Source organism: Talpa occidentalis, unplaced genomic scaffold (genome assembly GCF_014898055.3).
Source record: "Talpa occidentalis isolate TD23 unplaced genomic scaffold, MPIMG_talOcc4v2.1, whole genome shotgun sequence".
NCBI lineage: Eukaryota > Metazoa > Chordata > Mammalia > Eulipotyphla > Talpidae > Talpa > Talpa occidentalis.
Genome location: NW_026555331.1, coordinates 111,997,823 through 112,020,983, shown reverse-complemented (window position 1 = coordinate 112,020,983; position 23,161 = coordinate 111,997,823). Strand labels below are relative to the sequence as shown.

The 23,161-nt window shown below is 37.0% G+C and overlaps 1 protein-coding gene and 1 long non-coding RNA gene across 3 annotated transcripts in view; one reads left to right on the top strand and one right to left on the bottom strand.

Annotated features, from left to right (window-relative positions):
- The window catches only part of STARD3NL (STARD3 N-terminal like), a 29,152-nt gene extending 14,005 nt beyond the window's left edge, over positions 1-15,147 (bottom strand). The window contains exons 1-2 of the mRNA XM_037510376.2: positions 15,062-15,147; positions 3,638-3,920 (exon numbers count right to left, since the gene is read on the bottom strand). Coding sequence (XP_037366273.1) covers positions 3,638-3,862 — 225 coding nt within the window. The 5' untranslated portion in view covers positions 3,863-3,920; positions 15,062-15,147. The remainder of the gene's footprint in view (positions 1-3,637; positions 3,921-15,061) is intronic.
- A 132-nt stretch (positions 15,148-15,279) lies between these two features.
- The window catches only part of LOC129145333 (uncharacterized), a 97,099-nt gene continuing 89,217 nt past the window's right edge, over positions 15,280-23,161 (top strand). For both annotated transcript variants that reach the window (XR_008550797.1, XR_008550796.1), the window contains exon 1: positions 15,280-15,348. This is a non-coding gene — a long non-coding RNA (uncharacterized LOC129145333). The remainder of the gene's footprint in view (positions 15,349-23,161) is intronic.

Below are 23,161 nucleotides of genomic sequence, written 5' to 3'. Positions count from 1 at the left end.
ACTTTTGGCCTGACTGCCTGGGAACTGTTTACTGATGAAGAAAAAGGTGAAAGCAGATATATGTGTGCATGGTGTTGCAGGAGGAACATACTAAGTTAGATGTCCAAATGGATATAGCAGGTAGATCATTATATAGTACTTAAGTCATTACTTATTGGAAAAATCCTGAAACCATCATCTCTTATCTTCTCTAGAATCTTTAATAGCTTGTTGACGCAGTAAGTCCAAACACTTCTACACAGCTTTTAAGAATTTTAATAGTCTAGAATCAGCTTACTTAATGCAATTTCATTTCCTACAGGCACATTAATTTCTAGTTAGGCTATGATTTTCTTGGCCTCTGTCCCTGTACACACACTTACAGACACATACTCCTGCCTCGGTGCTTCTGTCTACCTTGATCTCCAAAACCTCTTCCTATGGTTCCCACAATTCAACCTTGAATAATCCTTTTTTCCAAATTCCACACTCCTTCCAAACCCAACTCACAATCCATTTCCTCTACTCACTACCTCAGATAATTCCAATCCCTCTCTGATCTCCATAATTTGAATTTATCTTATCTTTGGGCACAGAGTAACTATAAAACACAGTGACAGTAGAGTAATAAAATCAGAATCAGTGTGATAAATACCTGAAACAAAAATATAACAATAGTGAGAGAAAAATAACCAACATTTTTTTCTCTCTTTCTGGGGTGAAATTGTTTGAGTTAATAAATTACATAACCTATAGTTGTATAGAGTTCTATAATTGCTAAGGGGTTGCTGTATTCTTCTTTTCATTTGATCCTCACAAGAATTCAAAAGGAAGGCAAGATTGAAATTAGTCAAAGAAGTGAGAAACCAAGGTCCAGGGGACTTGGGACTTACATGTCTTACTTAAGGACACAGAGCTGGTCATGACAGCTATAGGTCAAACTAGTCACTTTCTGACACTTTCTGGCCCCCCAGTTAGAAAATAACAAAAATGGCAATAAACACTGATAAAGTTCTTTTGTGAAAGGAACATAATCTCAACCAAAGTATCAAAACAAAAACTAATTCTCTTCTATACTTAGACCCCTGTTTACTCACATTATTCTAAAGAGTCTAAGGGAGAAGAGCTTAGAGAGGAAGCAAAGCCCTCAAAGAATTCAAGTCATGGTGAATTTGAGAAATCAGTCTACTCAAAGGAATATCGACTGGATCTAGACAGAATAATCAGAATCATCCCTTCAACAGGCCCAAAGAAATGAGCTACCTTAAGTTTTTCAAAATGAAAATGAATCAGATGGTATTAGGCTTTTTTATGTTTGCGTAGGCACTGTCCTCCAGGCTGGGTTTGTACCAGTCAGCTCCTTGATCCAAGGAGGAAAAGGGACTAAGCTGGAGGTCATATATAAAGGCAGAGAATCTGGGTTAGTGATATGAATTCATAGACCATCTGGGTCCCCATACTTTTCTGAAGGCCTAAAAACCCTTTATGCTAATTCTTTAAACTACAAGCCAAGATAAGACAAGTATTCTTCCTCCTCTGCTAATCTTTAAAAATCGTATAGTTTTCTACTCAGCTTACAATATCTCAATCAGAGACTAAGCCTTGGCACTGAGCACTCAGTAAATATAAAGACATTTAAAAAAAAAACCAAAACAAAACAATGGGTTTGAGTCATTTGAGACTTACAAAGACAGACAACAAAAGAAAATTTATGGTGCAATTTGTAGTGAAAAAGTCAAGTTAGGATAAATAAGTCAAAACAAATAGAATTAAAATTAAATGTTTAAAAAAAAAACAAAAACCTTTTTTAAAAAGTCATATACTCTTGTAATTTTACAATTGGTGAAATTGGTAATCAGTGAAATCATGATGATAAAAACACATTCTTTAATTGGTAGGCCTGGTGATTTTCCATTTATAACTGTTACACACAGATATAATCATATTTCTTCTGGGCATGGCCAATTTCACTTGCAATTCAAATTCCTCAAAGCAGTAAGTAAGGGGGGAAGTGAGAAATGTGGTATTGTGAGCCCCCACCATAGTTTTACCCCCTAACCTCCCTGTCAAAAACACAGTTATATTAGCAGCAAACCAACAAATGTCTTGATTTTATGTTGTCATTACAACAATTTTTAAGAATGCTCCCTTAATTAAAACTGATTGTATATTTTTATGTTAAAACATATATTTCTTTTCTCTTTCAATGTGTAGCTGTTAGTTTCAAAAACATATTGCTCCTTTAAAATATAATTAATTTAAATATTTTCTCAAATATATACATATGGAACAAATAGAAAAGAGAAACATTCTTAGTTACCGTGTCCTATCATGGGCTTGTTTGTAAACAAAAATAAGGCCTACCACAGGTAGATTAATAGAAGAAAATTCTATAAAAAGAAACCATGTTGCATATTACTATGATTCTGGGACAAATCTTACTTTCTAGCTTGTGTCTGGTTTCATGAACAGTTTTGTTCCTCTATTAGATTTCAAGTCCAATGCCATAGCTAGTAAGAGTCTGGACAAAAATTTCTGTTATGAATCAGAGTTTGCATTAACTCTGGAAAAAGGCAAAATAAAAAATCATTTCAAACATAAGTCTCAGCATCTTTTATATTTTCTTTATTTTAATAAATTTCTTATAAAAATACCTAAAACTGTGCCTAGCAGAGGATAATCTCATGATAATAAACAACAGCTAATATCTATTACTACCTAGGTCTAAGCAAATGTTTCTTGGAAATAAATGAACAACTGAAAACGAAAGAAGCAGACAACTATTGCCTGTGACAAAAAACATTCTGGAAGAGTTAACCTATTTGTTGGTAAGGAATGTGAATAGTCAGAGCAAAGGTTTTAGGAGAAAAGATATATTATTATATATTAATATATTCATTAATATAGTTAATATAATAATATATTATATATAAATAGATGTATATTAAATAAAATACCTTGTTAAATGAATATCACCTATTTATCTTTATTTTTACTGTAGCACCTATAAAACTTAAAATTACATATGAGAGTTATACTATTTCTAATGGCCAAAACTGGGCTGGACAATTATTTGGCAGTCTAACTGCATAAGCCTGACAAAATATAGACCAACCTCCAAATACATCTAGAGCAATGTTTGATAAAGTATGAATAATTTTTGTAAAAAATTTCTTTGTAAAAAATGAATAATAATAATCTCTTTGCAAATGAATGCAAATCTTACATTAGGAATTAGAAATGTGGCTGCAACATCTAAACCATATTCTAGACCTTTGTGGACCAGGCAGACTCTGTCATAACTATTCAACACGAAAGTTAACCATAGACAATCAATAAACAAATGGGCAGGACTGTGTTCCATTAAAACTTTATTTATAAAAACAGGCCAGCTGAATTTGGTCCCTAGACTATAGTTTCTCAACTGCTCAAAACCCATGAACTCAGATTTCAAAATCCCAAAGTGAGTTTTAAATTAACCATGTTTGTCTTAAACAGCAACAGTAAAGCACAAGAAAGGTTCATATCAGCTGGAGAAGAGCAAAGTTGCCTCATTTGGAAAAAGATGGAACACACTAGATGAGACAGAAATGATGAGAAAAGTACAATTTCTTTGTCTCTAGAATAATTCTAATAAAGTTAACAAGAAAAGACTTACATTTAATTCTATTATCCACAGTAATGTTACAAATAAGAGGTCAAAGGTGACAAACAAACAGAAAGTCCTTCTGACATCAGATATGCCTTTCTTTTCCCTTCCTTCATAGGATTCAATCCTGGCCATGAGTTGGGTAGGGTTGATGGAATGGATGTCTCGCAAAGAAGCGTGAGAGCTCTGGCTCCCAGTGAGAGCGTTCTCCATGTCTTCTGTCAGGGGGTTCATCCTGGAGGAGGGTTAAAGGAGTCTTTGGCCAACTTCACCATCCCTAGAAAGAAAAGGTCTTTGGGAATGAAAAAGAGAGAGACATCAATTTAAATCAAAGCTTACCCAACCCATGTGCAACTCCTACCACTCTGCAACTCTTTCTCTAAACGAGCAGGAGTACCCTAAACTGAAGACAATTATGTTTTGATGAAAACATGAAAAGATTGTGAAATGAGGAGCAATTCTTGATGTTATCAATCAATACTATAAAACTGCTATGAAAGCCTAGTAACAAAGAAGAATGCAAATTACCAGCAGTAAAGGGTAAAAACATGATACTGACCACAACTATGAAGTATAATTGATAACCCATACCTAGCCCCTTAGGGAAAAAGTCAAGTCATTTCCCTGGCTGTACCATGGACTAGGAAACATTCATTGAATAGCTTCCCAGAGAGTCTATGTAGCTAGAACTAGAACCAGAATGTGTAAATGTGTTATAAAAAACCTTTTCCTAAAGAGGAACTGTTTTCCACCAAAGGTATCTAATAAACTGAATTTAGCATTTCCCCATCATATCTTAGTAAACAGGTATTTTTCTGGGCTTCTTTTTTGGGCAAGAAGTATGCACATCCCAAGAAGTTCAGCACTATAAATATCCCAATGATAATTATGGACATTAGATCCCTCTTTTAAGAAAAATCTCTGTTAAAAAAGACTGTCATGTTATAATAGTCTTAATTAGATAATAACCTCAACATCTATAAATATGGAAAAATTCTGTAAATCATGATATAGCCACAGTACAGTCATTAAAATAATTTCTCTGAATATTCAATCCTTTGTATTGAGATTCTCATGGGGTTTGGCTTAAGGAAAGCTGTGTCTCTTTAAAGAGGGTGTGAAGTATCAATTAGCTGTACACCAGGAACCGAGGTTCACAATTCAAGATTTATTCCAACCATGATGGATGAGAAGTAGAGTGGAGAATTATAAAAAATATCCCCTTATTGTTTTATGGGATTCATGTCTTGTTCTATAAATAACTATTATTTCTACTACAGCTATAACTTCTATCTCTCTACCTAGCTCTATTATAGCCACATATTTCTATAATCATGCTGCATTTATAAACTACCCAACTCAACAGCTTAAAATCGCCTGCACTTATTATCAAGTTCACAAGTTGGTAGGTTGCCTGAAGGTCAGCTGAACTAGTATGGGCTCAGCTGGGCAACAATGCTTCGGGCTTGCAGAGCAGACCGGTTTCAACTGTGTGTTGGGTTTAGATCTGTTCCCTATATCTGTCTTCCTCTTTGGACCCGTGCTGCCCAGGCATGTTTATTCCATGGGAAACGGCGAGCATACATGAGACAAGCAATATCATATAAACACAATAAAAATATCTGTTCAGGGCCTCCCCTGGTGGTGCAGCGGTTGAGTGCTGGGCTGTGAGGCTGCCCACAGTCTTTGCAGCACCGGTTCATTCCCCGGCCGCCAGCGAGGGGCCCACCAAAAAAAAAAAAAAAATAATAATAATAATAAAAAAAATCTGTTCATATTGGGTCTTCTCACATTTAACTGGCACCTTAAGCCCAAGCCCTAGGGTAGTGCAGATGGAACGTTGTACACCCCAGTGAAAGGGGAGGAGTTAAATAAATATTTGCTCATAATGCCCCAATCTCACATAGTTATGAAAGTTTTGAAATCAAAGTCAACAAACTATAGCCTGAAATAAGGCCTGCTAATTTTAGAATATCAAGCTTCATTAGAATACCACCACAAAAGAGCATTCCTATTCTTTAAGGACCCTTATACATTAAGAGAACAAAGGTAAATATTTGCAATTAAGAACATCTGATTTGCAAAGGCAAATATTTATTTTACTATAAGCTCTTATCTAAAAGGAACTGTTAGCTTGACAAGCTTCTAGAAGGGGACCTGGGTGAGTTTAGTAACTTACATTCACACGAAAGAAGAGACTAAATCACAAATATCAATATTTCTATACTCTAGTTTCTGTGTTTAGCAAAATCTTGTAATACATTCTTATTTTTCCACAGGTTACTCCGCACAGGTTACTTAGTGAAATAGCACCACTTAAGAACAAGTGGTCTTGTCTTCTACTGGCTCTGGCTCACCTGAAGGCTACTTCAGCAGTGCTCAAAACATGAACATGCTATTTTTTGGCTGATTCTCTTTCCTTTTTTCCACACTACTAGAATTGGAGAAATAGTTTACCCAATCTATACTGGTAGATTCTTAAATGATGACATTCATCCCATGAGGAAAAAGAAAAAAGACTAAAAAAAAGGGAAGGCAGTAAAAACTACTATCTTTTCTGCTCCCAAAAAGAACTGTTTACTTTTTTGGGATTCTTCTGCATTAGCACCCATGCTGAGTTGAAAACTGAACAAAAATTTCAGCTCCATCTGCTACAGCACAGAATTGATATACCCACATGGTATACCAGCAGCAGCTTGGGAGCAGTAGCTACCACTGCTAGCATTTTGCAAAAGTTCCAAAATTTCTCACATCTTTCTAGGAGGGGTTGAGAGAGTACCCAATGGTAGTAAATATGGCTTGATGGGCATGTTTTGCTTGGTCTTACATAGTGTTTCTGAAGATTTTTAATAATTATTGATATTTTGAATAATACATTTTGTACAAAAATCCAGATTTCCTACTTGTCTTTACCTCTGAATGAGATGAGAAGACACTGAAAGGTTTCCAGTATTAGAGAAATATGTTCCAGCTCATGTTTTAAGAGACCGGGGAAGGAGATAGAAACAGGAGCCCATTTAGGAGACTGCGCACTAATTCAAGAGAGGAGGCACTGACTTAGTAGACTAGAGTGGTGGAAAGCTTGCTGGTTCTAAATACAGAGTCAGAAGCATTTGGTGAAGAGTTGAGATTGAGATACAGAATAAAGGACAGACTAAAAGAGAACTGCCAGATTTGTAGCCCGAGGAATGGAAGAATAAAGTCGCAATTTACTGAAATGGGGAAGACGGAGGAGGGACAATTTTGAGGATAGTATCAATTCAGATAGTATCAATCCACAAAGTGTTAGATGATTAACATCAAGAGGAGATAAGGTAAACATGGTTGGAAATACATGATTATTTTGGACCTACCCATGATTCTCCCTCATTCTGATCTCATTAGTACTGTCAGCTGTCAGCAGATACTAACTCAGAGGAACCATGTTGCTCCTCAGTGCACATATTCTCATGAATATTTAAAGCTTCCTCTTAGAGTTGTGTTGCCGACTGTAGCAATGGTGGAGTCAACAGGGTTATTACTATCTAGACAGAGGAAGAAGGTCCCTCAATTAAGGAACTGGAAGTATTTTCCTATTCTATGAGGACATTTCTATAATGCTACTTCTTCAATTCTTACTGAAAGCAATTTTCAAACACTTTTAATTCTCAGCATAAAATTGACAATCTTATTGATCTAGATCTAAAAATCAGTAATATTCATGCAGTGAGTTCACTGCTCGCCTAGAAAGCATAGGGAGGTGGTTAAAAGTATATACCTTTAGTGACTATCTTTCTTTATTTCAGAGATCAGAATTAAGATTGTGTTGATCAAGAATTCTTCATACCTCCTCCCCAGACCTATTTTCTCTACACAGAGGAAACAAAAGGCAATTCTAAGCAGCCAGATGATAAAAAGGCAGCAAAGCTCAAGTGGCTATTCAGCAGCAAGCTAGGTTTCTCTTCCGTCAACATCAAACACCCCTTTTCTGGAAGAGGAAATATAAGGGTTTCTGCAAATGTCGTAACAATTGACAGACCCCTCTTTCACTCACTGCCTCTGGTGATTCTGGATCTGGCAGACAGGCAGCATTAAGAGCAATGCTAGGGAAGTCATCACATCAATTACAGCTGGAGTTACCTGAGGCCAACTTCCTATTTCACAAACTAGAGTAAATCACTAAAAGGGACTGCTATTCATATCTTTGCCCAGGCATATCTACCAACAAGCAGAGGAAATTACATGCTATCTTTTATACTTTGATGAACTAGGATGACACACAGTTCCTAAAAAGTTCAGTAACCCCTACAAGAATGAAGGTTTGAGGTCTACAGTTTGTGCATGTAACAGATAAGGAAGGTCAATCTCAAAATCTTGATGCCCAGATTTTAAAAACACTAGTACCTTTTTCTCTCTCTCTCTCTTTTTTTTTTTTTTCCATCAGACATCTTAGGTGGTAAGACAGGAAACCAGACCCTCAACAAAAGATCAGCATCAAATGACTTTTCCACCCGGTTTGTGCTTCAGAAAACAGAATCACATAAAGACCACTAATGATGTGACTCAGTGCAACTACAGGCTAATATAAAAACAAAGTACAGATTATAGCCTAATAATGAGAATGGGCTCAAAGCACATGTTATAGAGGCAGAGGATACAAAAATATGATCTCTTTAAGCTGACGAGGTTTTCAATAAAGTTTTGAAGTAGAACTATTCTCAAAAAAATTGCTTAAATTATTTGCTCTCAAGTAATTTAAGCAATTACAAAATGAAGACAAACCGTAAGAATGAATTAAAAATACAGATATTGATATATATGATCTATAATATATATCTCCTTATAACATTTTCACTTAATAATTATACAATTCAAAAGTTTACCATATGAAAAATTAACCAATAACAATGAGTAAAAGCTTGCTTACAGTTTTTGTCACTAAGATAATATGCTAAGTTTGATTCTGCTGTTAGTTTCATCTTCCAAACACTCCTAAATACTGAAGGTATTATTCCCCCTCATATCTCACATTGGATATTTCCCATGGTTTTCCCAATCATAAATCCATATTACTCCAATAAGTCAATCTAACTTGTCTCCAAAACAATCCCCATACTGCTATCATGCTAGTTTTTCTAAAATGAAAAAACCAAAAAATTTGAATGAATAATTTCATCCCTCTACTTGAAACTCCGATTCCCTCACACCCTGTGATGACCTGTACTAACCCTATTTTTACTTTCCTTGTTCAGGAGGTTTCACCATTTGTGTCTTTGCCCTAAGACTCCTTCTTGTGTGGAGTTGTCTTTCCCTCAAATCATCAGCAATAAGACCTTACTTTCCAAGGAAGCTTAAATATCACTTCCTCAATGAAGCCTTTTCTAATCCTATTGGTATGATACATATCCATATATTTTTCTTTACTAGCACATCTAATCTTTTAAAAAATATTTTCACATATTGTTTACAAGTTTTTTTCTCAATACTATGCCAAAAGCTCCTAAAAGACACTTCTATATCCTTAACACCTAGGGAAATGCCTGGTTAGTCATTAACTGTTAGCCACTCATTTGTTAAATTCATGAATTATAAATATCATTCATTGTACAGAAATATGGATTGTGGGTACTTGCTAACTAAAGTTAGACAAGTTCACACACAAGCCTGGAGTTTCAACATATTATATAGCAAATAGGAATATTTAATCTGATTATAATAATTGACAGTAATCAAAATGTTCTAACTTCCCCAAGTTAATTTGGTAATCTCCTTTTGCAATACATTTTGAGTGCTGTTAGTGAAATCACTCTAATAACATACTACATATATTGATATATATACAAGAAAAAAAAAGAAAGAAGTCATGATGAGTGGGAACCTACCCCACCCAAAGGGATAAAGTGTATAAATGTACAGAGGTTACATATATGTAAAAACATTATGCTAGATGCTATTGGGGAAAGATAGAAATGCCATAATTTCTATGCTCAAGTACAATACAGTTTTATAAAGGAGGGAAATGGCTATAGAAATAATTAAAAACCAAAATCAAAGATAGTTAAATACAGAATATTTAATGTTAGGCTCCTATGGACAGAAAAGGCTTCACAAAAAAGCTGGCCTATGAGAAAATATGACTCTGAAAGACATGAAAAGGTAACATTTTGTGAGAAGAGGTAGACTAGAGTAAATTAAACACAGAAGAGGAATAGGAACACACTGACAGCAGTTAGCCATTGATAGCCTGGGAGAGGTTCCTCAAGAGAGTCTCAGGAGGTGCAGTGGATGGAAGTGTGTGGACAGATTCCAAGGGCTATGATAAGTCAGCTTGTGAACGTGAGCTTGCTTTCCACACCAAGAGCAGGTCGTGACGGCACAGGCTCAATTAAAGAAGCCAGGGTCCTGAGGATAAGGAAAATGATCTGAAGGCTGGCAGAAGTCTCCTCTGCTACTAAGACAAAGACAGAGACCTGGCCATTCAAGGAGTTATACCAAGACTGAACTGGTTCCTGGCTGTCAAGGTGAGGCATGACTATGGTTCTAGAATACAGCCTTGAATTCCACAACTTGTATTTTCTCAATATCCTATAAAATATGGCTTTTTAAACACCTTGCAAACACCTAGATAAGTGGTGATGAGAAAGAAAGAATTATAAATGATGCCCCTGACGGACTTAAAGTACAAAACTTTCAAACTGAGTCTATGCTGAGCAGCAGAGCATCAAAATTTCAAAGTGTGATGTGATGGATGGCCAGTTTTAATTTCCACAATGTTTTGGCTTAAAAGAAAGTAAATCAAGTACTTCTAGTCTAGAAGCCTGACCTCAACCTAGTCCATTTCTTGTTCCTGGGTAGAGCCCAGGGATGCTGCTAAATACCCTAAAATGCAGACAGTCCCCCATATCACATAAATAGTGCTGAGAATGAGAAAGCCCCACATTCTGTGCCATAGTGCTTGGCAAAGAGTAAGCCCTCTGCAAGTGTCCGTATTTATCAATAACTAAAGCAAGAGCTGGCTGGTGCTCCTACTGCAATTTTATAAACTAAGAACTCAAGAGCTACTTGTGTCACCTTTGCTGAATTAATATACCACAGAAATAAGTGGAACCTGAAATTCTGTAGTTCCACATCATTAATTCAGGAAGTGATTAAAAAATTAATTCTGAGACTGTATTTTCTTGAAACAAAAAACAAAAGTAAACTCTGGCACAATATTTCAAAAGCATATTTCCTGGAAATTATGGGATATAAAACCTTGTGATTGGGGCCTCACTGTGGCACAAGGGGTTAAGCACCACATTATGAAGCAATCTGCAGCCTCTGCAGCACCAGTTCGATCCCCGGTCGGCCAGGGAGTAACCCACATGGCACAGCAGACCTCTCCTGACTCGCCCTCTGCTCCCCTCAGCGGTGTCTTTCAGTCAGTCTGCCTGCTCTGTTCCCCACTCTGTCTCCGGTGAATCCTCTCATCACCCTCCCCGCCACCCATATCTCTGGCTCATACCCCAGCTCTTGTATGCATAAATAAATAAATCTTAAAAAAGAAAACCAAACCAAAACAAAAACCCTTGTGATTACTGCAATTTGCACAATAGTAAGACCGAACCCTCCAAACTTCAAGTTTAATATAACAGAGGACACCAGTCCCAAGACATATTTTTGAAAACTGACAAATGAAGTACAACGGTGTTAAATTAAAATGCCTGTCAAAACCAATGCTACCTAAAACCTGTCCCAGAAGTTCCTTCAGGCTTAAATAAGTCAGTGTCAGGAATTCCTGGTGAGAGATCCTGCTTGGATATTGAGTCACTGTAAGAGAAATTATTCAGATCCAAGTCAACTTACAAGCAAAGTAAGTGGAATAATCATGAAAGGCCTGAGCTATGCTGATACACTCTTGAGAGGTTGCCAGGAGCTCTGATGCAGGATGTCTGAATCAATGATGACCTCGATAAGGCCCTGCTATTGGGAACCACCAGGAATAACCAGGCCTTTGAACCCAGCATTCACGGTCCCCAGCTGGTCTACCCAGGTTTCAGTTTTCCCATCATTAAAATTAAAAAGCAAAATCATTGTTACTTCTTCTGATACCACAGATAGAGAATACCGATTTTTATCTGTGATAATGTGCCTTCAATATCTACAACCCCAAGATTTGAGTTTCTCTCACAGGATTCTTCAGTAACTGCAGAAGTCAGACCTCTTTATCTCAAACAGGAAAAGAGATTCTGTTGATTCAAAGCCATAAAAAGCATAACTGTGTTTCTCTCAAAGATGAGGCAACAAAAGATTTCTACAACCTACAAACAGCTGTGTAAATATAAGACAAATTGTTAAGTCTCTTTGAAGCTCAAGCCAACATCTATTTGAACAATCAGTTATAAAATAGTGTATTATCAAAATAGCAAAATTGGTAAATTATGTCACAGGGAAAGACTCCCACAAGAGTTGTGAAATAAGACTTTCACTAAGAGACAATGGAGATGTCTCATGGAGAAAGCACCTTGGATGCAAAAGAACAGACAGAACTTTGGCTGGATTTGTCCCTCTCAAAGTCACTTGAGGCTGCAGGCAGTGCACATTTAAAGGCAGTTAGTTACAAAGGTAAGAGTCCAGTTGGGTCACTGGGTTCCTGATGGAAGGACAGCACAATGAGACCAAATCACCACAGCTGGATCTTTGGAACATGGACACTGGTCCCGTGAAAAATCTTAAAGGACAGAGATATTCAGTCAAAACCCAGTGGATGGTTTAAAGCGCAAAAAGTTCTCTTTTGCCTAACTTCAAGTATCTTCCAAAATTTAAGGAAGGTGCTCTTTCCATTAACATTCGAATTTGACCAGTAAAAAAGACAATTTCTGTTAAATTGCAGAAGAGTTCAAAAACCATCAAAAAGTAAATTAAGTTATTTGTTAGTCTGTGATTATCCATATAACAAATCCCAATCATAACCATTAAGATAAGAAACCTTAGAAATAATAGGTATTTTCAAATTGCAGAAACAAAGTAACCCGTAAACTGATTTTTACTTTTTAAAAATAATAATAATATATTACTAAGAAAAAGATGTCCATGATATGACCCAAGGAATTCCTCAATTATAGGCAGAAACTCTACTTGCTAATAGAAACTGTTAGCCAACAAACAGTAGGCAATATTCCCTCACTTCCAAGCATAAGATTAACAAATTTTAAGATCTCTTCCAAACACTTGTGAAACTAAAACTTAAACGTTAAAGTCATTTTAAAACCACAGCTTTTTTTCTATTAATGAAAATCAAAGATTCATCCAGAAAGTTTACACCTGCTCACTACTCATATAAGGTAAGAAAAATACAGCAAAAGATTGTTGCAGCCGAAAAGGCAGCTCTACTTGATCTTTTAAATTAAAAAATAAAAGTTACCTTTTTCATTTTATGGACAGCAAATTTGAAGTGATGAACTATTATATTATTGTATACAAAAACCACTTGTTATGGAATCTTTCATGAAGGAAGTATAGCAGAATACACTAGACTGAATTAAACACTAGATTGAGAATCTGGTGCTACTTATGTTTTGAAAATCAGTGAACAGCTATGGCCCTCCACAGTCCACCCTGAAACTGAGAGTACTGACTAAATTATGATCTTTAAATGTCATTATATATATATATAATATTTTATATATATATATAATTTCAAATAATAAGATATGTAGTTTCCAGTATATGCTCAAGAAAGTTGTGAGGTAGCAAGGATTAAGCTTCACAGGCAGGGTGGACAGACGGAATGTTCAAATCCAGGTTCTATTAGAACAAGATACGTGGGTGCAAGTTTCCTTTTCATTCAAGAGGGGGTAATATTTAGCTTCACAATATGTTCAAAGGATTAGAGTACTTTCAACCTAGTACACTGTAGGCAATAAATAAAGGCAGAAATTAAGTCTCTTGTCAGTAACAAAAAACTAATGGAGAAGTGCAGGGACTGCTTGCCAGTTCTTTCCAAGCACATAGCGAAGATTCATAGTTGGGAGTAACAGGGATAAAAGTAGGTAAAAGCAAATCAGCCGAGTTTTTCAATCCTCCACAAAGTAACAATGAAAAGGAATGAAATAGCATGGAACACAGTACTTGAGGGAAGACATTTTTTCACTAACAAAGAGGACTACTGGTTAAAAAACAACATATAATGAATTACTGCAATGATTTCATAACTAAGATAAACAGAGAGCTGGTTAGAGTCTATGAGTGTCAGTAAAGAAAACAAAGAGGAATTTGCAAAACACAAATCCTATTTCCTTTGCTTGCTTACACATCTTACAGGAGGTTAAGTGATCTGGTTGCTGCCCACCTGTTCAAAATATAAGGTCACCATCTTTCTGTGAACATAAGAAAAAGCCCCCAGAGGCAGGTTTCATTTCATCTTTTCATGCAGATTTATGCAATAATGTAGTGTTAAGAGGTCAATGTCCGGCACAGCAATGTTTTATGAGAATGTAATATGTGTGCATGTTTTGAACAGTACACATTTTGACTATGCATATGAATTATTAAAATTCTTAAAAAAACCCCACAAAACAATGGTATAAGTTGTTTCCTTTTGTGGGATCCTGCTTTCAGGAAGAGAGAGTGTGTGAGTAAATGGCCCATTATCTTCCCAACAAAGAATTATGAAATATATAAACTAAACTAATTTCAGTATTGGATAGGTTAGACCTGTTACTTTATTACCTAGCTAACATTATGCAAACTATTATTGAGTCAAGTGATAAATTCAGTGATTCCCTCTGTGAAATAGAAGACAAATTACATGAACTGCCAAATTAAAGGAATATTAAGAAGAGATCCACAATGTTAACCCACATTTAAACTAAAAGAAAAGAAAAATCCTTTCTAATTCAAAATCAAAAGTAAACATACTCTTGCAGATTTCAAAATATGATTAGATACCAGATTGGGAAAAGAGTGAACCGACACCATAGCTGGAAAATTTATGACTTGTGCTTTCATTTTTGAATTTTGTTTTGCTTTGAAAAAGGCTTTTCTTGGTAGATAAAAGAGGCCAGTAACCGACCGTGTCTGGATAACCCATCACCACGGCAGTCACCATTCTCAGTCACTCGGGAGGGCTCAAGGCGCCAGCTCGCGACTGGATGCCAAGGATGACTCGTGGTACGCAGGGTTAAGCAAAAAGACCTCACCACCTGCATCTTCCCCAGATTCCAGTCCCCGAACCCCAGTCCAATTCCTGGATGAAATGGACACAGCATTCTGCAACTTCACTTTCGTGTCCTTTTTAAACACAACCTAGCTAGCCCCTCCTCCTCCCCAAGGACCGTGCAGGGCTCAGCAAACAGAATCCGCGGAGGCCTGCGCTCTAGACTCCCTGCTTCTGGGAGCCCCAGGCAAGTCATCTGACCCCCGGTGACTCAGTCTTCCAATCTGTCAAATAAGGTGACGAAAAACCCAGCCTACCTCATCGGGTGGTTCCAGTGCAGCCGCCCCAGGCTGGCCCGGGGACAGCGGCTCCGCGTCGCGCCCGCGAGGCCCTGGCGGGCGGAGGGGCGGGGCGCGGCGGGGCGGGACAGGGTACCGAGGCGGCTCGGCGACGCTGCCCACCGCCCCAGCCCGCCGCCCCCGACCTGGCCGGCGCACACCCCACTGCGTCAGCACGCTGACGTCGCCGCGGAGCGGCCGCCTCTCGGCCGCGGGACCGGACGCAGCCTGGGTTGTGATTGCTCCAGTATCAGAGGCGGCTAATGGTGAGTGAATTTGTCAGTCATCCCCTGCCCAGTGAGCGACACGGGGAGGCGGGCGAGGGCGGGCTGGCGTGGCCCGGGGAAAGAGTGGGAATCTGAAACTCCGGTTTGGAGAGGTCAGAGCTGGTTGGGCGGGACCGAGACGGTCCTACCCCGTTTTATAAAGCCACCGTGCCTCGCTCTTCGGCAATTCTGCTTCCTCCGCCTTCCTCCAGTTTGCCCATGGGGATTTAGGGTCCGGATTTCACGACCCCAAAGCCCCTCGCACTGAACTCTCCGGGAATGAAAATGTAGGCCATTCCATTTCTCTGCTTCAAGTGTCACCCCCACATTTAGTTTTCCTCAAGTGTCGAGACCTATGTAGGAGACTATCTCTGCTGCTAGGACGTGACACCATAGTCTTAGTAGTAATCACATTTATAAGACTTATTTGTTTCTAGCGAGATTGGGCATCTTTTACTATTGTTTTAATTCTAAGTGTCATTTTCCTCTAATTAAGGTCTTTACCATTGGGGAAAGAAATGCAACGATTACAAGTGTATGATTAGGTAACAAAGTGAAAGGACTTGTTAACCACCCTCTAGACCAAGATTTTAAAGGCTTATTAGCAACATAGAAGCTCTCCTCATACTTTTCTTAGTCATTGCATCCCTACCTACATAAATGGGAAAGGATATTCTCTTCAATAAATTGTTTTGGAAGAACTCTGTATTCACATGCAAAAGAATGAATCTAGATCTCTATCTTATAACACGAAAGTCAACTCAAAAGGGTTTGAAGACTTAAATGTAAGCTGAAAAATTAAACTAGAAGAAAATAGAGGAAAGGCCTATGGGATGCTCTTGGCAATGATTTCACAGATATAACTATAAAAGCAAAAATAAACATGTTGATCTACATCAAATTAAAAGGCTTCTTTACAGTATCAGAAACATTCTATAGAGTGGCAAGGCAACCCATGACTGGGAAAAAAACACTGCAAACCACATATTTGAAAAGGTATTAATCCCCCCCCCCAAAAAAAAAAAATCATTTGAAGAACTCATACAACTCAAGAGCAAAAATCTCAAATAACCCAATTAAAAATTTACTTGAATAGCTATTTATCCAAAGAAGATACATAGGTAGCCAATATGTATATGAAAAGGTACTTGACATTACTAATTGTCAGAGAAATGCAATTCAAAACCACTGTGAGATATCACCTTAAGACAGTTACTATGGTTGTTAACAAAAAATAGCAAGTGTTGGTGAGGCTGTGACTAAAGGTAGCAGGGTGGTTGTGGGGATATGGAGGAGAGGGACAAGGGGACACAAAGGATGATGGTGGGGGAAACAATAAAGATCATCTTAAGGAGGATTGACATCTTAGCAATGAGTCTTATGATCCATGAATGTTGTCTTTCATTTTCCTTTTTAAAAGGAAATATAGTTGACTTTTGTTGTTATGAACCTTACCAAACTCACTAATTCTAGCAGTTTTTTTCATATTCCATAGGCTTTTATTCATAGATGATCATAAAAAAGAAATGGAAAAGCACAATAAATGCCAAAAGGTTTTATTTTAAAATTGTTAATTTGATGTTGTATGAATTTTGTTTCAATTCAAAATAACTATTCCATGCCCTACCCATCTCCAAAAGAAAAATGTTCAAATGAGGTTTCTCCTCCCCAAAGGCCCATAGATTTGAGGTAGTGAGGAGACCTATAGCTACATTAAATATGAAAAATTATCTAAATTATATCAAATGTATGCAATCATCTACTTAAGCTATATAAATATAAAACCAGAAATTAATGCTGAAAATTCTACCACTATATGCCCAATTCATCTGCCACTCTTCCTTTTACTTTTCATTTGGATTAGTTATGCCTTTTATCTGCCCTGGATCAGGTGCCTAGAAATATTTGTTGAATTACAATGCAATGTATATATCATTTTTCAGTACTCGTGCAAATAAATGCTCCCATCTAATCCATCCTGTCTACTGTCACTGATAGTCCATAGAAGTCATGAGGAAAGTTTAAAAGTATCCAATAGTAAATAATAGAAATCAGTAATATATATCATAGTGGGATGGAGAAGAGAATTGACAAATGACCTTATTTAGGAAGTAAAGGAGTAGTGTGATTGGTTGGAGAATTTTGCCATTAGCTTAAATTAGGAATTCAGGAGGAAGGCCAGGTTGGACAGGGGCTGAGTTCTAAACTCATTTTGAACACTTTGTGTTTGAAATATGTGTGATTCATTTGGAAGTGTATCTAGTATGCATATAGCTTATAAACTTGAGAATTCAGGGAGATGCTTCTGGATAATGTCACTCAGGAAGAGTATCCAGACTGAGAAATGAAGAGAACCTAGAGCAGAATCCTGGGTTCATTTAAAGAGCAGGTCAGCAACATCAAAAGGAAACATAGACACAATAAACTCAGCAATTAGAGAGGCATGAGGAGAGTCACGTGTAACTAGAGATAGTAGTATTTTGAAGATCAAATGATAAATGTTTTAAGTCAGAAAGAGCAAAAATTAAGAGAACATGGACTAGAAATCTTAACAGAGTAAGGATTAATTATGACTGGAAATTTAAGGATATAAGTGATATGAAACTGTAAGAAAATAAGTGGAAGATGGAGATAGCACTATAAGAAAAGAAATGGAGGCAACAAAGTGTGAGTAATTTTAGTATGCCTTGATTGAATGGAACATGAAACTAAAGGTACCTGAATTACCTAAGTTAATAAATCGCTTTAGATGCTGAGAGAGCCTTTGGTTGGTAATATGATAAAAAATGGGATTAATACATTTTGTTCTAATGTTTTAAACTGTTAGGAATTTAAAGTCTTAGGAATTTGTTTCAAAGGGACAAAACTTTCAGTAATTTACTAATCACAAAAATAACTAGTACACATTAGTACATATTATAATCTAATTTCCATAAAATGATACTAAACTACTATATAAATAAAAAAATTAAAACCAGGGTTTGAGGATTTACTATTTTTTTTAATTGAGGTAATATTATTTTACAGCACTGCATGCCCACCACAAAGGTGTAGTTTCCATCCATTACCATCCAATCAAGCCCTTCTAACTGTTTCAACCCACTCCCTTCTCCTGTGGTTGTATTATCAGAGTCTATGGGTTTGATTTTGTTTTTGTTTGCTCCTTTGCATTGTGTCTTTATATTTAACATAAGAGTGGAATCATGCGGTGTTTGTTTTTCTCCTTTTGACCTATTTCACTTAGCGTAATCCCCTTATGGTCCATTCATGTTGCAAATGGCAAGATTTCATCTTTTTTTTTTAATAGCTGAGTACTTTTCATTATGTAGCTATACCTCATCTTTATCCAGTTATCAATTCATGAGCATTTAGGTTGTTTCCATACCTTAGCTATTGTGAGTAGTGTATAATGAATTTAAGAGTGCATATATTTTATAGAATTAGTGCTATCATTTTCTTCAAATAAACACCCAAAAGTGGAGTTGCTGGATCATATGGTTGCTCTATCATTAGTTTTTGAGGAACCTTCATGATGTTTCCCTTAGTGGCTGCGCTAATTTAGGTTCTAACCATCCCTTATTGTTTCTTGTCTTTTTGATAATAGCCATTCTAAAGAATGTGAGGTGGACTCTCACTGTGGATTTTGACAAGCACTTCGCTAATGAAAAATGATATAGAACATTTTCTTGTATTTGGTGGCCATTTGTACATCTTCTTTGGTGAAATGCCTATTTAGATCCTCTGCCCATTGTTTAATGGGGTTATTTTGTTGTCGATGTTGAGTTGTATGAGCTGCTTTATGTTTTGGATATTAACCCCTTATCTGATACATGGTTTACAAATATCTTCTCCCTAGAGGCTACCTCTTTGTTTTAATGATGGTTGTTTGTTTTTTGTTGTTGTTGTTGTTTGTTTGTTTTTAGCTGTGCAGAAGCTTTTAGTTTGATGTGGTCCCATTTGTTTTTATTTATTTTTTTTTTTTGTGGCCCTTGCTGTTGGAGATGAATCCACAAAGACATCACTGCAATTGATGTCAGAATTAATCATCTATGCTTTCTCCTGTATATTTTAAGATTTGGGGACTTATATTCAATTCTTTAATCCATTTTGAATTAATTTTTGTGTATGGTATAAGATAGTGGTCTAGTTTCATTCTTTTGTGGGTGGATATCTAGTTTTCCCAGCACCATTTATTGAAGAGACTTCTTTCTCCATTGTAGACTGTTTGGTCATTTATCACAAATTTCTTATATATACGTGTGAATGGTTTCAATTTTAAAACTGGAAAACACAAGGGTCTCCCCAGTGGCGCAGCAGTTTAGCGCTGGGCTGCAAAGCTGACTGCAGCCTCTACAGCTCTGGTTTGATCCCTGGCCACCGGTGAGGGTCCCACATGGTGCGCAGACTTCTCCTGTCGCCCGCTGCTCCCCTCAGCAGTGTATTTCGTCAGTCTGCCTATTTTCTTACCCACTCTGGCTCAGGTGAATTCTCTTACCCTCCCGCACTTCTGACTGTACCCAGTGCTTGTATAAATAAATAAATCTTTATTAAAAAAAATCTATTAAAAAAATGGAAAACACAAGTCTTGGAGAAGAATACAATAGCAGATGGCTACTGGAAAAGGCAGTATCTATAGAGTCCAAAGTCACTTGGGTTTTGAGGTAATTAAAACATATGGGGCTGATCCAAGGTAGACTTTGCATGTTAATTTACTCTTGAAAAAATATAAATTCCTATCAAATTTATTGAAAAGACAACTTCAACTATGGCTTTTTAGAGATTAGAAGTTGAAAAGACAAAGTTAAGCTTGATATATAAGCTTAGAGCTAATGTTAGAAATTCATAGAATTTTGCCAACCCAAACCATCAGTGAATTTGGTCATTCTCATCCTGTTCTCTCCTAATTTGAGGGATTTGGTTGCATGCTGGTGAAGCTGTTTAGCTCACCGTGGTCTCTCATGTAATACAGTACCACAACCCCAATCCTCTTCTGCTCCCAAGTGAGTCAATGTAGCCAGGAAGAAGGCTCTCTTCTACCACTGTGACTCATGATGCATGAGACTGAGCTGGTGTCCATGGGTAGTGCCTGACTACACACACACACACACACACACACCCCTTTACATGTGGACCCAGTGCTAGCCAAGGCTAGTCTAACCACTGAATCCACATGTCAAATTAGTCTCTGTCTTGCAAAGTTGCTATGAAGTCACTCAGAGGTCACTGGTCTATTCTTCCCAGCTATGTTTGTAAAAATGTCTCATCATGCTTATTTTGGCAGGAAGAAGCTCCTGTAAGATTCTAGTGGTAACATTTGAGGAAGGGCAAAAATAATGGCAGAATATCCAGGGAAGCAAAGTTTACCATTATCATTAATTTCAAAGAAGCTTTCCACATTGCTTTTTTGATGTATTGAAGATTCTCTTAGTCTTTTTTAAGCATCTGTAATCTGAGGTTCTTTCTGTGTTAAAAAAGGAATCCAAGTAAAAACTTTGTTGGTAATTCTTAGCTTTTGGAAGCACCATGTTGATGTAAAGATTTCTTCTTGAACTATGTTTTTTTCTTGGACTATGTTATTCATAAAGGTCTTTTTTTCTTTTAAATAATAGTGCAAGCAAAAAAAAATAATAGTGCAAGCAGAAAGCTCTATAGTACTCAATATTCACTCTTGGTGAATTCATGCATTACAGACAGGAACCCAGAGTTAGTGAAGTATAATTTTTTTCTGTTTAAAATTTTATAGGTAAAAGGAGATGACACCTCCCTTCCCTCCTCCCTCCATTTCTCACTTTCTCCCTCCTTCTTCCTCTTTTTACTATAGAAAAAAGAAAAATCTATAAAACATAGTCTTCATACCTGGCCCTATTATAATTGCTGGGTAACCAACATTTTCAGAGAAACTTTGTCTTTCCCCAAGAGGCTCACTAATACCAGGTTAAAAAAAAGTGGACAATATTTTGGCAGGCCTTTTACCAATATAAAATAAATGTACATAATGTTAAATGTTTATTGAAAAATTTTCAATAAAAAAATAAAATTGTGCTCCAGTGTCTATGTGGGCATCTCTTTCCCCCTAACAAACCTGTCCTTTTAAAAATGCAAAAAAAATAAAATAAATTTAAAAATAAAAAATAAAAAATCCATTTCATGTAATTTTGATTAGTCTGGAGCTCATTTGATTAAACTATAAATGCTCATTTTCAAAATGCGTTTTTTAAGATTTATTTATTTATTTATTTATACAAGCACTGGATACAGTCAGAAGCGCGGGAGGGTGAGAGAATTCACCAGAGCCAGAGCAAGGAGCAGAACAGGCAAAGGACTGAAGTGCACTGCTGAGGGGAGCAGCAGGTGGCAGGAGAGATTTGCACACCATGTGGGACCCTCAGGGATCAAACCAGCGCTGCAGAGGCTGCAGGCAGCTTCACAACCCAGCACTCAGCTGCTGCGCCAACGGGGAGGCCCTCAAAATGCATTTTATGCAGTGTGTTGCTATAGTAACATTTACTTTTATTTAGCACATTTTATAAAGTGTTATATCCTGAATTCTCCTTATGTAAATAAATTTTTAAGATGTTACAGTACTTAATATAGTTTTTAAAAATGATAAAATTAATTCAGATTTTTGTTGTTGGGTTTTTGGAATGTTTTGTATATTTTGGATATTAAACTTTATCATATATATGATTGAAAATTATTTTCCCCTTTCTATAGGATGTCTTTTCTGTTGATTGTACCTTTGATGCTGAGAAGATTTTCCTGTGCAGGTGGTGTCCAAGAAATCGTTTCTAAATCCATTGTCATGAAGCTATTCCCATATTTTCTTTTACAGTTTTACAGGTTTAGGTTTTATGTATAAGTTTTTAATCCATTTGAGTTAATTTTTGTATCTGGTATAAGGTAAAAATCCAAGTTCGTTCTTTTCCATGTGGAAATCCAGTTTTCCCCCACCTTTTTTGAAGATAATGTCCTCTCCCCATCATGTGGTCTTGGCAACCTTGTCCAAGATCATATCACCATGTGTGTGGGGGTTTATTTCTTTCTTCTTTCTTTTGTTCCATTGGTCTATGTTTTGATTGCATAACTTTGTTTTGAAATTGAAAAGTATGTCTTCAATTTTGTACTTTCCTCCCACCCCCCAACATTTATTTTGGTTTCCTTGAGACTCTGTTCTTGGGTGGGATGTTTCACATGTTCTGTTAGGTCTAATTGGTCTATACTATTGTTCAGATCCTCTGTTTTTTACTGATCTGCTTGTTTAACCATTTTTAAGCTATTGAAATCTATAACTATTACTGTGTTGCTGACCATTTCCCTCTTCAAAACTGTCAGTTTACTTCGTATACTGGGAGGTATAATGTATTCATATATATTTGTAAGTTATATTTTTCTGGTCAGTTCCTTTTGTCTTTATAAAATTTCCATCTTTTTCTCTTTTTTTTTTTTTTTTTTTTTAAGATTTATTTATTTATTTATACAAGCACTGGGTACAGTCAGAAGCGCGGGAGGGTGAGAGAATTCACCAGAGCCAGAGCAGGGAGCAGAGCAGGCAGAAGGACCGAAGTACACTGCTGAGGGGAGCAGCGGGCAGCAGGAGAGGTCTGCGTGCCATGTGGGACCTTCCTCTGGTGGCCGGGGAGCAGCTGGGGATCAAACCGGCACTGCAGAGGCTGTGGGCAGCTTCGCAACCCAGGGCTCAACCACTGCACCACCGGGGAGGCCCTCCATCTTTTTCTCTTATGACAGTTTTTGACTTAAAATCTATTTTATCTGTTGTAATTATTGTCATCCCTACTCTATTTGGTTACTATTT